Raw genomic sequence first — 16,463 nt, 5'->3', positions numbered from 1 at the left:
GCTTGTTAGAATACTGGACCTATCACTACTTTGTCACAAACCCTCGCCTCACTTTCCTTCTTAAACACTGCCCTGCCGTTTCAATTGAAATGTCTGAAAAATACACAACCTATTTAAAGTCATTTGTATTCCAGGTACGAAAAACCTTCTTTAAGTTGGCCTATTGTGACTTCTGTCACAAGTTTCTGTTCAACGGCTTCAGATGTCAGACATGCGGCTACAAGTTTCACCAGCACTGCAGCAGCAAGGTCCCCACTGTGTGTGTGGACATGGACACTATAACAAAACGGTGAGTCTGTCGAGGACATGGAGACGGAACAGGGATACTGTCCTAGATCAATAATGTGGTCAGTCTCCAGTACATTGTGATAAGGTTTAAAATCCTACAATGTTCTTGATTAATTATGTTTGGGTGTCCATGGGTTCTTAAGAAGTCTAATATTAATTTATCTGATTTCGAGGTCTTAATTCTTAAAATGTCTTCAATCCCATTGTCAATGGTCTTAAAAAATGCGAAGGAGACGATTAGTGTTTCCGTTATATTGTGCCGCTGCTTAATTGTTGCCACCACGAAAAATAAACAAAATAAATCATCAAATACTGTAAGTGCAATTTCAAGATGTTCAAGAGCTATCCACATGTGACGTGACGTGTGTGTGCACGTCACGTGTGAGTCGGGCTGTTGCCAGAGCAGAGCAAGGTAGCCTATACAGTCATGGGCAAAAGTTTTGAGAATGACACAAATATTAATTTTCACAGTCTGCTGTCTCATTTTGTATGATGGAAATTGGCATATAGTCCAGAATGTTATGAAGAGTGATCAGATGAATTGCAATTAATTGCAAAGTCCCTCTTTGCCATGCAAATGAACTGAATCCAAAATAAACATGTCCACTGGATTTAAGCCCAGCCATAAAAGGACCAGCTGACATGTCAGTGATTCTCTTGTTAACACTGGTGTGAGTGTTGACGAGGACAAGGATGGAGATTTCTCATGCTGATTTGAGTTCGAATAACAGACTGGAAGCTTCAAAAGGAGGGTGGTGCTTGGAATCATTATTCTTTCCCTGTCAATCATGGTTACCTGCAAGGAAACACGGTGCTATCATAATTGCTTTGCACAAAAAGGGCTTCACAGGCAAGGATATTGCTGCCAGTAAGATTGCACCTAAACCAACCATTTATTGGATCGTCAAGAACTTCAAGGAGAGCGGTTCAATTGTTGTGAAGAATGCTTCAGGGCGCCCAACAAAATCCAGCAAGCACCAGGACCATCTCCTAAAGTTGATTCAGTTGCGCGATTGTGGCACCGCCAGTACAGAGCTTGCTCAGCAATGGCAGCAGGCAGGTGTGAGTGCATCTGCATGCACAGTGAGGTGAAGACTTTTGGAGGATGGCCTTGGTGTCAAGAAGGGCAGCAAAGAAGCCACTTCTCTCCAGGAAAAACATCAGGGACAGACTGATGTTCTGCTAAAGGTACAGGGATTGGACTGCTGAGGACTGGGGTAAAGTTATTTTCTCTGATGAATCCCCTTTCCGATTGTCTGGGGAATCCGTAAAAAAGCTTGTCCGGAGAAGACAAGGTGAGCGCTATCGTCAGTCCTGTGTCATGCCAACTGTAAAGCATCCTGAGACCATTCATGTGTGGGGTTGCTTCTCAGCCAAGGGAGTGGGCTCACTCACAATTCTGCACAAGAACATAGCCATGAATAAAGAATGGTACCAACACATTCTCCGAGAGCAACTTCTCCCAACCATCTAGGAACAGTTTGGTGATGAACAATCCCTTTTTAGCATGATGGAGCACCTTGCCATAAGGCAAAAGTGATAACTAAGTGGCTCAAGGAACAAAACATCAATATTTTGGGTCCATGGCCAGGAAACTCCCCTGACCTTAATCCTATTGAGAACTTGTGGTCACTCATCAAGAGGTGGATGGACAAACAAAAACCCACAAACTCCAAGCATTTATTATGCAAGAATGGGCTGCCATCAGTCAGGATGTGGCCCAGAAGTTAATTGACAGCATGCCAGGGCGGATTGCAGAGGTCTTGAAAAAGAAGGGTCAACACTGCAAAAATTTACTCTTTGCATCAACTTCATATAATTGTCAATAAAGCCTTTCGCACATATGAAATGCTTGTAATTATACTTCAGTATTCCATAGTAACATCTTACAAAACTAAAGACACTGAAGTAGCAAACTTTGTGGAAATTAGTATTTGTCATTCTCAAAACCTTTGACCACGACTGTACAGTTTGATAGACAACTAACTAAAGCTGGGATGATAAACCCTCTTACCAATGCCATTTTTTCTTATGTCGGAGATTAGGCTACACAACGTTCCTGGTGATTTATGGGTTCTAAAACCATTTTTGGAGAACAGTAATGTGTGTTAGCCTGCTTCCTGCAATGAAAGCAAATCAAATTGTATTTGTCACATGCACCGAATACACCATGTGTTTTGAGTTCCCACTTCCTCAGGTTGTAAATGATGTAGCATAGGATATAGCCTAGAACAATATACATAAACACATGCAGGCAAATTAATCTCTAAAGAGCTGAAAATATATCTGATTATTTTGAATAGCCATCATGTATTCCCTGAGCATGTTAGATGAAATAGCTAACTTCTTTCAGGTCTTACTTGGCACTGGAAAAGGTATGACTAGAGCCATCCTGCTTAGGTACCTTACCTCAAAGTATAGGCATTTGATACATGATTCACTGAATAAGGTTATTTTTTTATTTGACTTTTTGGATGTAGGCTTATGTTCTAATGTTATAGAATAATACCTCCGGGAGAGCTACTGTGTGTGTGTGTGGACTTTTCTTCCAGCCCACTATAACACACAAGATTCTACAAATCCACTGCTCAACAGGACCTTGTTAAGCTGGTCCAAGTGTGATCAAAAGCCTGCATACCCTGTGGCCGAGCTCTAAAGATGGAGAGCACATATATGTTTTATACAGTAACAGTGCTGTATATTTGACTTTAAAGCATTTTTTTCCCACAGTTATGGTATTGAGTATCGTTATACTAAGCTAGTATTGACATCGAAGCCAAAATTCTTAACCTAGTTTGTGATCTCGCTAATGATTAGCCCACCAGGGTAGCCTAAACAAATGCAGATGGGCAACCCTGCGCTTCAGCCATGTATAGCCTAGCCAGTAGCCACTATGCTACTTCATCTGTCAGGCTCATTGCTAAGAAAGCACACCTGCCTGATAATATGATCCATGTAGGCTATAGCCCTCAAATTATTTTTTTGCCAACATGGGCTCATTTCTGGAGGGGAATATTAGCATGTGTGTTGCATGCAGACCTCAGAATTGGCATTAAATTGGATTCCAAGTGGCATTAAGGTCTATTTAAAAAAGTATTGAATTCAACCTCATGGAGCCTGTGGAGACCCTGTTTTCACAAGGTCACTCATGTCACTTCATATTTGTTGTACTGTTAGCATTGTGTGACTGGAACAGTGCTCCTTACCCCTGGTTTAGCCTCTGTGTATGTAATGTACCTTGTTTCCAGGTGCACACCTAATCCTTGCCCAGATGAGTACCCTCAGATATCCATACTGTTGCCAGACAACTCCATATCCCAGAGCGACATAGCCTTAACCCCGGATCCTTCTGGGTAAGTGGATCTGAACCATAGTCAAATGCACCCCAAATTGTACCCTATTCCTTGGTCAGTAGTAGTGTGCTATAAAGGGAATAGGGTGCCATGTGGGATGCAAGTCCCAGTCTAGAAACCATATGGTATTGGTGCCCCTCAATGGAGAACGGTAACTCTTCAAAAATTAACCTTAACCTGTACTGTTGTGTTGTGTTTTCATATAGGCACGGACTACTGTCCCCAACCTCGGCCTTCCGGTTTCCTCTGCCAGGTGGAGATTGTCAGTCTCTACAGAGGCATCGGTCCACCTCTACCCCCAATGTCCACATGGTCAGCACCGTAGGCCCTGCCGGTGTCAGCATCATAGAGGTGAGACAGTCACACCCACAATGCAGGGTCTGGTATTACACGCCAGGATTTACTATACTATGCAATTTCAGCAGTCCATTTATTACAGCTAATTTCTCATCCCCTACAATGGCATACATCACACCTATATCGGGCATCGATCTGAGTCAATGTTTAAATGATATTGGACCTTAGCATGACCACTAAGTGTTTTTGTTCTCTTTTTAGGATGCGTTAAAATTACAAAACAATACAATGGGTGAGATTTTAAAATGATCAGATTTATTTATTTATTTGAGATTACTATTATTGAGATTATTCGCCCCTTGCAAGTGTTTAATAACTTGCTCATTTGGTACTGTATTATATACAGTTCCTGAACCATCACCCAAACCCTCTACCAGCCCGCCCTCCCTGGGCTCCCCTGGCAGGAGACCCCCCAAATCCCCCTCAGAGCACAAGGAGCGCAAGCCCTCCTCATCTGACGACAAAAAGAAAGTGGTAAGTAGAAATTAGATATGCCAGCAGTACTAAAAGGCTTCTATGGAATGAGATTTTCATCTGGGGAAAGTCCCAAAAATGTAAAGGTGGCCTCCCAGGTGGTCTAGGGCACTGCATCGCAGCGCTAGCTGTGCCACCAGAGACTCTGGGTTCGAGCCCAGGCTCTGTCGCAGCCGGCCGCGACTGGGAGGTCCCTGGGGCGACGCACAATTGGCCTAGCGTCGTCCGGGTTAGGGAGGGTTTGGCCGGTAGGGATGTCCTTGTCTCATCGCGCACCAGCGACTCCTGTGGCGGGCCGGGCGCAGTGTGTGCTAACCAAGGTCGCCAGGTGCACGGTGTTTCCTCCGACACATTGGTGCGGCCGGGTTCCGGGGTGGATGCTCGCTGTGTTAAGAAGCAGTGCGGCTTGGTTGGGTTGTGTTTCGGAGGACGCATGACTTTCGACCTTCGTCTCTCCCGAGCCCATACGGGAGTTGTAGTGATGAGACAAGATAGTAACTTCTAATAATTGGTCACTACGAAATTGTAAAGGTGACAGCATCAACGTTTGTTTTGGAGATGCCATCACCTTTTTTTAGAAAGTGATGTCTGGGACTCTGAACCCTTTGTGTTTGCTGTTAATTAGTGATGGGGATGTTGTTGAAAATAGTGTTGAGTATTGGTTTGTGTTTTAGCACCGTGGCGGCTATAGAGACTCCAGTTACTACTGGGAGGTCCACTCGCGAGAAGTCAACATCCAGAAAAGGATAGGTGCAGGCTCCTTTGGGACTGTCTTCAAGGGCAAGTGGCACGGCGACGTGGCCATCAAGATCCTCAAAGTGACAGAGCCAACACCTGAGCAGTTGCAAGCCTTTAAAAATGAAATGCAAGTGCTACGGTGAGAAGCTGCTCTCTTCTTGTTACAGTTACATTGACAAATTAATGAATGCTATTTTTATCAGGTCCTGGTTTTCTGGTATGTACATTACTCAATGACGGTGCTGTGCCGGAATGTACATTATTCAAACATTATAGATAGAACATGGTGAATTGAGGAAACATGCCGTTTTAGGAGTGATATGGCGAGTTATGCAGTGTGTTTTGTGACTAATATTGCTCCCTGGTGGGTTCCCTCCCCCGCAGAAAGACACGCCACGTCAACATTCTGCTGTTCATGGGCTTCATGACTAAGCCTAACTTTGCCATCATCACACAGTGGTGTGAGGGCAGCAGCCTGTACCGCCATCTGCACGTCTCTGAGACCAAGTTTGAGACCATGCGTCGCATCGACGTGGCCAGGCAGACAGCACAGGGCATGGAGTAAGGCTGCACCTCTTTGCACACTGTTATTAAAGGGGAAATCTGGAATTTGTACATCTCTTTTTGAACTTTTAAATTCTTGATTCGTAGCAATGGATTCTTGAATATAACTTATACATGCCTCATGAGCTGGGTTCGACTGTCTTATTTCGTCACGTGGTGCTTTTTATTCGCACCTGAAAAGTAGTTTTTTAAAGTTAAAAAGAAAAGTTTGACTGCTTTGGTATATTCAATTGTAAATAACATTAGTATTTTTTTGTTGTTTTTAATTTTCAGTTATCTTCATGCCAAGAATATAATTCATCGAGACCTGAAATCAAACAGTATCCTTTCTTGAGCTGGGCTTTTCTCTCTGAAGATTAATACCATTATATGGATAAGAAGGCCCTGACCCTAGATCCGCAGTCATACTCTTATGACGCTTTATGAATATTGTCAGTGGTGAGGCTCTGTCAGAGCTTCCTTTACCTAGTGTAGGCCTTCGCAGCCAATAAAGAATAACCACAGATGTTTTACCCCTTTTATTTTGTGTTTCTTTGAGTTCAGAGCTGTGCTAACCACTAATATTCATGTTTTTATAGTGTGTCACTGTGTGGCAGTTGTGAAATCTATGCATCATGAATTGCGTGTTATGTTGCTTGGTGTGAGCCTGTTTGGCTTCAAACTGTGTCACAGCATCTCCTCTTCTTCCCCTTTTAAAGGCTAAGTAGAATGTGTTGTATCAGGCTTTCTAGAAGATCCATGGAGATGTATTAGAACAAATTGATCTAACTCTCGTACGCTTCAACATCAAATGGATCAAATGTTTGTCAGTCCCATTGGAGAGAGATATTTTGTGTCCAAGTCTAGATCACTTTTGTAGAATGTTATCAATTTCACGTCTATTTAGATGTGTGATTGATTGGCTTTTCCAAATGTACACACCTACCAACCTACTTGCTGCCATGTTCCTGAGCTCTGTTGTCAGACATCTTCCTCCATGAGGGCTGGACTGTGAAGATCGGGGACTTTGGGCTGGCAACGGTGAAGTCTCGATGGAGTGGCTCTGAGCAGGTAGAACAGCCCAGCGGCTCCATTCTGTGGATGGTAAGTTACTGGCACTCCTGGGTCGTACGGCAAACTGTAGCAAGCCATTTTGCAATGGAAAACGTTTTGCATCAAATTCAGGTAGTCACTACATGTTTCGGTCCGTTGTCTTCCATTTGTTGTCTAGGGAGTACGACCTAGATCTCACTCTCTGGTATTGCGTGTGGCGTCATTTCACCTCAACTGTCAATCTACATTTAGCCATGTGATTTTTAATGTCTTGTGAGTGTTCTAGACTTTCAACGGGTAGCATTTCTCTTGTGTGATTTTATATTGTTTTGGAAAAAGAAAACAGTTGTAACATCAGCTAGAAAAGGGACATTTTCTAAAATGAAACTATCTGCTTGCGTCAGCTGTCCAATGATGTGTGTGTGTTTCCGTTGTAGGCTCCTGAGGTGATCCGGATGCAGGACGCCAACCCTTACACGTTCCAGTCAGACGTGTACGGCTACGGGGTGGTGCTGTTTGAGCTGATGTCAGGGACTCTGCCTTATTCCCAGATTAACAACCGAGACCAGGTGAGAATTTTTTTTTTTTTTTACAAGTTGCAGCTTCAAGCACACATACTTTACAATGAAATAATTAAATATGTAAGTATTACAAGTTTACAAACCACCATAAATATAACACTTGATGGCTGAGAGGAGGATAGGAACTGTTTGACTCTAAGCAAATGCACTACCGTTCAAAAGTTGAGGGTCACTTAGAAATGTCCTTGTTTTTGAAAAAAAAAAAAAAAGTGTCACTTTTTAAAAATAACATCAAATTGATCAGAAATACAGTGTAGACAGTTAATGTTGTAAATTATTATTGTAGCTGGAAACGGCTGATTTTGAATGGAATATCTACATTTATCAGCAACCATCACTCCTGTGTTCCAATGGCACGTTGTGTTAGCTGATCCAAGTTGTATCATTTTAAAAGTCTCATTTTTTCATTAGAAAAAGCTTTTGCAAATATGTTAGCACAGCTGAAAACTGTTGTGCCGATTTAAAGAAGCAATAAATCCGTCCTCCTTTAGACTAGTTGAGTGTCTGGAGCATCAGCATTTGTGTGTTCGATTACAGGTTAATCGGGTCTTTGTTTCTGGCCATTTTGAGCCTGTAATCAAACCCACAAATGCTGATACTCAAGATACTCAACTAGTCTAAAGAAGGCCAGTTTTATTGCTTTTTTAATCAGAACAACAGTTTTCAGCTGTGCTAACATAATTGCAAAAGGGTTTTCTAATGATCAATTAGCCTTTTAAAATGATAAACTTGGATTAACGAACACAGGAGTGATGGTTGCTGATAATGGGCCTCTGTACGTATGTAGATATTCCATTCAAAATCAGCTGTTAACAATGTATCCGATGTACTCACATCCTACCTTACCTTTGTCTGTACACTATGTCTTGAATCTATGCTATCGTGCCCAGAGAAACCTGCTCCTTTTACACTCTGTTCTGAGCGTGCTAGACGGCCAGTTTGTATAGTCTTTAGCCGTACCCTTATCCTACTTCTCCTCTGTTCCTCTGGTGATGTGGAGGTTAATCCAGATCCTGCAGTGCCTAGCTCCACTCCCACCCCCCAGGTGCTCTCATTTGTTGACTTCTGTAAACGTAAAAGCCTTGGTTTCATACATGTTAACATTAGAAGCCTACTCCCTAAGTTTGTTTTACTCATTGCTTTAGCACACTCTGCCAACCCAGATGTCTTAGCCGTGTCTGAATCCTGGCTTAGGAAAACCACCAAAAACCCTGAAATCTCCATTGCTAACGTTTTCCGCCAAGATGGAACTGCCAAAGGGGGCGGTGTTGCAATCTACTGCAAAGATAGTAATAAAGAACTCTGCTGGCTATCTAAGTCTGTACCCAAACAACTTGAGGTTCTACTTCTAAAAATGCACCTTTCCAGAAACAATTATCTCACTGTTGCAGCTTGCTATAGACCTCCCTCTGCCCCCAGCTGTGCCCTCGATACCATATGTGAATTGATTGCCCCCCATCTATCTTCTGAGCTCGTGCTACTAGGTGACCTAAACTGGGACATGCTTAACACCCCATTGTGTTAACCCCATTCTACAAACTAAGCTTGATGCCCTCAATCTCAAATCAAATTATCAATGAACCTACCAGGTACAACCCCAAATCAGTAAACACGGGCACCCTCATAGATGTCATCCTAACTAATTCACCCTCCAAATACACCTCTGCTGTTTTCAATCAAGATCTCAGCAATCACTGCCTCATTGCCTGCATCCGTAATGGGTCTGCGACCAAACGACCACCCCTCATCACTGTCAAACGCTCCCTGAAACACTTCTGCGAGCAGGCCTTTCTAATCGACCTGGCTGGGGTATCCTGGAATGACATTGACCTCATCCCGTCAGTAGATGATGCCTGGCTATTCTTTAAAAGTGCCTTCCTCACTATCTTAAATAAGCATGCCCCTCTCAGAAAATGTAGAACTAGGAATAGATATAGTCCTTGGTTCACGCCAGACCTGTCTACCCTTGACCAGCACAAAAACATCCTGTGGCGTTCTGCATTAGCATCGAATAGCCCCCGTGATATGCAACTTTTCAGGGAAGTTAGGAACAAATATACACAGGCAGTTAGAAAAGCTAAGGCAAGCTTTTTCGAACATAAATTTGCATCCTGTAGTACTAACTCAAAAAAGTTCTGGGACACTGTAAAGTCCATGGAGAATAAGAGCACCTCCTCCCAGCTGCCCACTGCTCTGAGGCTAGGAAACACTGTCACCACCGATAAATCCACAATAATTGAGAATTTCAGTTAGCATTTCTCTACGGCTGGCCATGCTTTCCACATGGCTACCCCTACCCCGGTCAACTGCCCGGCACCCTCCACAGCAACCCGCCAAAGCCCCCACCATTTCTCCTTTACCCAAATTCAGATAGCTGATGTTCTGAAAGAGCTGCAAAATCTGGACCCCTACAAATCAGCCAGGCTAGACAATCTGGACCCTCTCTTTCTAAAATTATCTGCCGAAATTGTTGCAACCCCTATTACTAGCCTGTTCAACCTCTTTCGTATCGTCTGATATTCCCAAAGATTGGAAAGCTGCCGCGTTCATCCCCCTCTTCAAAGTGGGTGACATTCTAGACCCAAACTGCTACAGGCATATCTATCCTACCCTGTCTTTCTAAGGTTTTCGAAAGCCAAGTTAACAAACAGATTACTGACCATTTCGAATCCCACCATACCTTCTCCGCTATGCAATCTGGTTTCAGAGCTGGTCATGGGTGCACCTCAGCCACGCTCAAGGTTCTAAACGACATCATAAACGCCATCAATAAGAGACATTACTGTGCAGCCGTATTCATCGACCTGGCCAAGTCTTTCAACTCTGTCATTCACAACATTCTAATTGGCAGACTCGACAGCCTTGGTTTCTCAAATGATTGCCTCGCCTAGTTTACCAACTACTTCTCTGATAGAGTTCAGTGTGTCAAATCGGAGGGCCTGTTATCCAGACCTCTGGCAGTCTCTATGGGTGTGCCACAGGGTTCAATTCTCGGGCCGACTCTCTTTTCTGTATACTTCAATGATGTTGCTCTTGCTGCTGGTGATTCTCTGATCCACCTCTACGCAGACGACACCATTCTGTATACTTCTGGCCCCTCCTTGGACACTGTGTTAACTAACCTCCAAATGAGCTTCAATGCCATACAACTCTCCTTCCGTGGCCTCCAACTGCTCTGAAACGCAAGAAAAACTAAATGCATGCTTTTCAATCGATCACTGCCCACACCTGCTCGCCCGTCCAGCATTACTACTCTGGACGGCTCTGTCTTAGAATACGTGGACAACTACAGATACCTGGGTGTCTGGTTAGACTGTAAACTCTCCTTCCAGACTCGCATTAAGCATCTCCAATCAAAAATAATTAAATCTAGAATCTAGAAAACGTCCTATATCGCAATAAAGCATCCTTCATGCTGCCAAACATACCTTTGTAAAACTGACCATCCTACCGATCCTCGACTTCGGTGATGTCATCTATAAAATTGCCTCCAACACTCTACTCAACAAACTGGATGCAGTCTATCACAGTGCCATCCGTTTTGTCACCAAAGCCCCATACACTACCCACCATTGCGACATGTACGCTCTCGTTGGTTGGCCCTCGCTTCATACTCGTCGCCAAACCCACTGGCTACAGGTTATCTACAAGTCTCTGCTAGGTAAAGCCCCGCCTTATCTCAGCTCACTGGTCACCATAGCAGCGCCCACTCGTAGCATGCGCTCCAGCAGGTATATCTCACTGGTCACCCCCAAAGCCAATTCCTCCTTTGGTCGTCTTTCCTTCCAGTTCTCTGCTGCCCATGACTGGAACGAATTGCAAAAATCTCTGAAGCTGGAGACTCACATTTCCCTCACTAGCTTTAAGCACCAGCTGTCAGAGCAGCTTACAGATCACTGCACCTGTACATAGCCCATCTGTAAACAGCCCATCTATCTACCTACCTCATCCCCATACTGTTATTTATTTACTTATTTACTTTGCTCCTTTGCACCCCAGTATCTCTACCTGCACATTCATCTTCTGCCGATCTACCATTCGTGTTTAATTGCTATATTGTAATTACTTCGCCACCATGGCCTATTTATTTCCTTACCTCATTTGCACTCACTGTATATAGACTTTTTTTTTTTCTCTCTACTGTATTATTGACTGTTTTGTTTATTCCATGTGTAACTGTTACACTGCCAGGTCGCAGTTGCAAATGATAACTTGTTCTCAACTAGCCTACCTGGTTAAATAAAGGTGAAATAAAAAAAGTCTACACTGTATTTCGGATCAGTTTTATGTTATTTTAATGGACAAAACATGTGCTTTTCTTTAAAAATAATGTAATTTCTTTGTGACCCCAAAATTTTGAACGGTAGTGTATCTGAAGGGTGCAGCTCACATGCATGCCATGTAAGATAATTCACATTAAAACCTCTCATGCATAAAAAACACGATACTTCTGTACTGTATCATGTTTACCAACCTGTCTTTCCTCTCAGATACTCTTTATGGTTGGGCGTGGCTACTTGTCTCCAGACCTCAGTTTGCTGTCCAGTAGCTCACCCAAGTCCATGAAGAGGCTCATCATTGACTGCCTGAAGTTCAAACGTGATGAGAGGCCCCTCTTTCCACAGGTGAGAGAAAGCACTGCCAAAGCATTTGTTGTGTGCTTGGTTTATCATAGTCAGCAACAAGAGGGTATTTTACTCATTCCTCTCTTTATTTACTGTTCTCTTATTGTCTTATTTTATGCGTGTCGGCCTCCTTGGTTTTTACTGTTTATGAGCAGGAGTACATTTCCCACTTATATAATGTTTTTGTTTCGCCCCAGGTCATGTTAGGCATTGAGCAGGTCCAGGACCTGTTGCCAAAAATCGAGCGGAGTGCCTCGGAGCCCTCCCTCCACCGGGCTGTCCATGCGGAGGAACTGAACCCACTCCTGTTCCACACCACTCGGCTGATGCCACTGTGAGCTCTGCTAAGCCAGGCCCAGGAGTTGTCTGTCCTTCTGTCTGAGGAAAGAGACCATCTCCACTGACGCCAACGCTGGCTGCATTACTCCCATGAGAGCGAGTCCACGGACAGCTGCCCATCCAAACACCGCCAGGGCTGTGTCCCAAATGGCACTCTTCCCTCCATAGTGCACTACTTTTGACTCGAGTCCAAGGTAATGCAGTATAAGGTGAATCGGCTGCTGTTTCGGACGCAACCCAGCATTCCCCTTCCTCTGGCACTGTTTGGGGGCTCCTACAGACAACACCACCGCATGTAAACAGCCCGCCGACACTCCACAGCACATCACAACCCCCTGAGCCCTCAGACTCTCCCTACTACACATCAGAACCACACAGCTCCCCTCCCTCTCCTCCTCACAGGCCTAGACACACTGGAACACATGCTGGCCTGGCCAGGTCAGAACCCCTACATTCCTATACTGTCACTCTACTGGCCAGGCCATGTCAGAACCCCTACATTCCTATACTGGCCTGGCTATGGATTTCTCAATGCTGCTTTTAAGTGTGGGACGCCAGACTTTGTAGTCGTATCATAATGACGTCAGTGTTTTGCGCTTTTGAGTGCAAGCGATGAAAGAGAAATGCTTACAGAACAACAATGGCATGCACAGAAGATGACTTTCACTTGGTTGTTGTGACCATATTTTAAGTTATTGGTCCTTTTGGTCCCATAATGGTTTTGGTAAATCATTGTGTCGTCGTGCAGTCTTAGGATATGACCATGAATAAGCTGCTATACAACATGGATTTGAAATGCCACTGTCAAAGACAAGCAGTTTGGGACTCAAGTTAACGGCGGCATCAAATGTGTACGGCACCATTTTAATAGACACAGCAGGGTCGTATTTAGTAGTGCACACCAAAGCAAAACTTTTTGCAACTGAAATACGAAAACACAAGCTTCTTATTGGACATGGTTAGGTAGTCCCTCCCTGCTTCAGTCCATTTTCTTTCATTTGGTGCCTAGTTAATATGACCCAGACCCGTATAAACCTTTGCATTGTTTCCAGTGAATACATAGGCTAGTCTAGCCCAGAGGCCTTCTGTACGGCCTGAAACCTGTAGTCTTAACAAGTAAAGAGTTCTCAATGCTTTACATGCTTAAAGTCAGCTTGACTCTACATTGCACCATGGACAAGCACTTGTGCTAGCAAATCTGGTTAAAACAAGCTGCCTTACTTATATGTAGTTGCTTTTTGCTCATTGTGACACATGAAGCTTACTCATTATCAATCACGTGACACCTAGTTTATCTGAATCCTGCTTTCAATATAACTTTTATGGGGGTATAATAACTTGAAAATGTCAATGTTTGGAACATTGTTTGTTTTCTTAATTCCTGATTGTAGTAGCTTTTACACTTTGACTGGCCTTTAGGAAATGGTAGCCTTTAACTTAAATGAATGACTTCTCCTCTTCCTGCTTCCTATTACTTTTGATTGTGGGTTGCTACTTCAATTGAGTGTTGCACCTAGTGAAAGATGGTTGGTTGCTTGCTTGGTATTAACAGTGATTAGCCTATTGCCCTCAGACTCAACTCTGGACCTCGAAGCCAGTTCCACTGGGTTTTTCTTTCATTATTCCCCTCTAATCAGGGACTGATTTAGACCTGGGACACCAGGTGGGTGTAATTAAGGTTGGACAGAACCAGCAGGCTCCGGACGTGGTAGGGTAAGAGTTGAATACCCCCGGCCTATTGGTTTCCTCCTCCTGTCAGTGAAAGTGCATTGATGGTTATTTTGAGTGAGGCTTGTTCAATTGATACTAAGTAGATTGCTCCATGGTGCAACTGGGATGGGATGACTGTTATTTTGCTGCGTACTGGTTACAACGAGGGGCAGATTTGAATCATCATTGGTAACTTGTTCTTTTTTTTTTGTGTGTGTGTCATGCTTAATTTGAACTAATCGTAACTGTGATTTTTAACCCATAAGGGTCTGTTGTTTTTGGTCTTCTGTATGCTGGAAATGGCTTGGACAGTAGAGGGCGTGATTTCATAATACCTTATTTGACATGATCAATTTAAACTAGTGCAGAGTCTATTGTGGGGTGATGGTTACTGAACAAACAACTGACAGGTTTTTTTTTTTTTTTTTACTATAAAAAGCAGAGTTTTTAAACTAGATGTTTTAAAGAGGGGCTGGGTACCCTATTGTTATTTACTCATTCCAATTATGTTGGGTTGTGTGAATAGGTTTGACTTGGAGATTTTGTTAGACAAGGGTTTGTGAAAGACTACATTTCTCATCTTATTTATTGATGTTATTGTCATTGCAGATGGCGGTGTGATAAATCTGCTGTCATGGACCTTTTGATGGATGAAATGTTTACTGAGTGATAAGAGATCACTCTTTGCAGCATTTAAATCATGGCTGGTTTGGGTTCTCTAACCTAACGGAATGTACTTTCAAGACATGGTACTGTCTCAAACTACTCTAATTGAGCTTCAGATTTTTGATACTCTGTGTTATGCACGTGCATTTAATTAGCTTTTGATTGCATTACATTTTCACCCGGGGCCGTAGTGAGCACTGCATTATTTACTGGGGTGGAATGTGGTGTATATACCTGCCCTAATGCGAATTCAGTATCCTCCTGAGACTTGGGCTACATTGTCGTTTACCCTCCTCTGGTCAGACCCAGGAAATATGGAATGTCATTAAAGTGGCATTTATACTGTTATTAATGCAATATGCAGCAAAAGAAAGAAAAGGGCATGGAAAATCTGTTTTTGAAGACATTGCACATCAAACATTCATTTGTCTCAGGTGTAGGTCATACACAAATAATTGAATAGCCCAAAGGCTTTAGAATGAAACATATCTTTCCAAATGAAATCCCTTTTTATAGACCTGAGTTTCTGTTAAAGTATCCAGTGCATTTACAGGTGTCCATGATGCAGGAATAGTCTAGCTTCTTATGTTTGGTGGCATTGCTTTACCATAATGGCAGTCGGTTTCTGCTGAATTGATAGTGAGTACATTTGTTACTCAGAGGGACTCTGGTTTCTTTAATGACCTCCCTATTAAATAAGGAAAATGTGTCACTTAGAGAAGATATCTTAACATTTCAGTTTAGTCAAATGCATCTCCCTCTCTCTTCCAAAGAGGATATGGTTTCTTCTGTTGTGTTCAGAGAGGAGGACAAAAGTGCCACAGTTACTGAAATTTGTACAAGTTAAATATAAAGAAATTTACCTCCCCCGAAATCGACTGCGCTAAAGGCATGACATCATATTGAAGATAGCAGTTGCTGTGCTTCAGACACCGGGTAATTACAGGGGTAGCGTGGGGAAACAAACCGGACTCATTTAACAGCTGTCATATTTCAGAGCAGTAAAGAGAACGAATGATCTGTGTCGGAGTAGTTTTGCATATCTAGGTGAATTGCAATAATTGTGTGTATAGTTTCTGAGGTATCAGGGGTGTTCAGTTTGCAATAAATGGTATATTCTGCTGTGTACAGTTACATTTTTTTTTATGACAAAATTGTACTTGTTTCTATTTTTTGTGATGGTTTCAAAAAAAGAACACAATTATTTTAAAATGTAAAGGAAATCTTAGTATTTTTTTAGTTTTTGTCTTAAAATATTGAGGATGCAGGATTTTATTCTTTAAATAAAACTGTGGAATGCTTAAATGTATTTTTATTCTTAAGTATGTACCTGCAAGGTGTTGCTTTTGATTCCACTTCATATCTCAATCTGAAGTGAAATATATCTTGCTCCAGGGTTGAGAAAACATTAAGGTGGTGTGAAAAACTGCAAATCTACATAGAAAGGGACCCGAATGTAGATGTTAGAAAAATGCAAAACAGAAAGGTTTCTTGTAAACTCCCACAACAAACAACCCAGTCCAAACAAGGTGATGGTGTTTTCACACCTTCACACAAGAGTTTTAACAAAGTTTTCTCACAGAAAGGGTCCTTTTACTGACTGCTTCGTTGTTATATTAGTGAAGTGAAACCATCAGTTACGCTATAAGAAGAAGTGGTTAAATTCAGTTTCACCATGCAGGTTGAAAGTAACAGGAAACCATGTGACACTGACAAGCAGCTGTCATACTGTGTAG

At 42.8% G+C, this 16,463-nt stretch overlaps 1 protein-coding gene across 1 annotated transcript in view; it reads left to right on the top strand.

Annotated features, from left to right (window-relative positions):
- The window catches only part of araf (A-Raf proto-oncogene, serine/threonine kinase), a 30,209-nt gene extending 14,177 nt beyond the window's left edge, over window positions 1-16,032 (top strand). The window contains exons 5-16 of the mRNA XM_021606402.3: window positions 135-289; window positions 3,537-3,641; window positions 3,848-3,992; window positions 4,200-4,230; window positions 4,345-4,472; window positions 5,147-5,349; window positions 5,595-5,771; window positions 6,048-6,094; window positions 6,739-6,857; window positions 7,244-7,375; window positions 11,878-12,012; window positions 12,210-16,032. Of these exons, the coding sequence (XP_021462077.1) occupies window positions 135-289; window positions 3,537-3,641; window positions 3,848-3,992; window positions 4,200-4,230; window positions 4,345-4,472; window positions 5,147-5,349; window positions 5,595-5,771; window positions 6,048-6,094; window positions 6,739-6,857; window positions 7,244-7,375; window positions 11,878-12,012; window positions 12,210-12,350 (1,518 nt within the window). The 3' untranslated portion in view covers window positions 12,351-16,032. The remainder of the gene's footprint in view (window positions 1-134; window positions 290-3,536; window positions 3,642-3,847; window positions 3,993-4,199; window positions 4,231-4,344; window positions 4,473-5,146; window positions 5,350-5,594; window positions 5,772-6,047; window positions 6,095-6,738; window positions 6,858-7,243; window positions 7,376-11,877; window positions 12,013-12,209) is intronic.
- The last annotated feature ends 431 nt before the right edge of the window (window positions 16,033-16,463 follow it).

The sequence above is a fragment of the Oncorhynchus mykiss genome, chromosome 6 (genome assembly GCF_057628025.1).
Source record: "Oncorhynchus mykiss isolate SJ-2025 chromosome 6, ASM5762802v1, whole genome shotgun sequence".
In the NCBI taxonomy this organism is placed as follows: domain Eukaryota; kingdom Metazoa; phylum Chordata; class Actinopteri; order Salmoniformes; family Salmonidae; genus Oncorhynchus; species Oncorhynchus mykiss.
The sequence above is the reverse complement of the archived record's forward strand: the minus strand, read 5'-3'. Positions and strand labels throughout refer to the sequence as shown.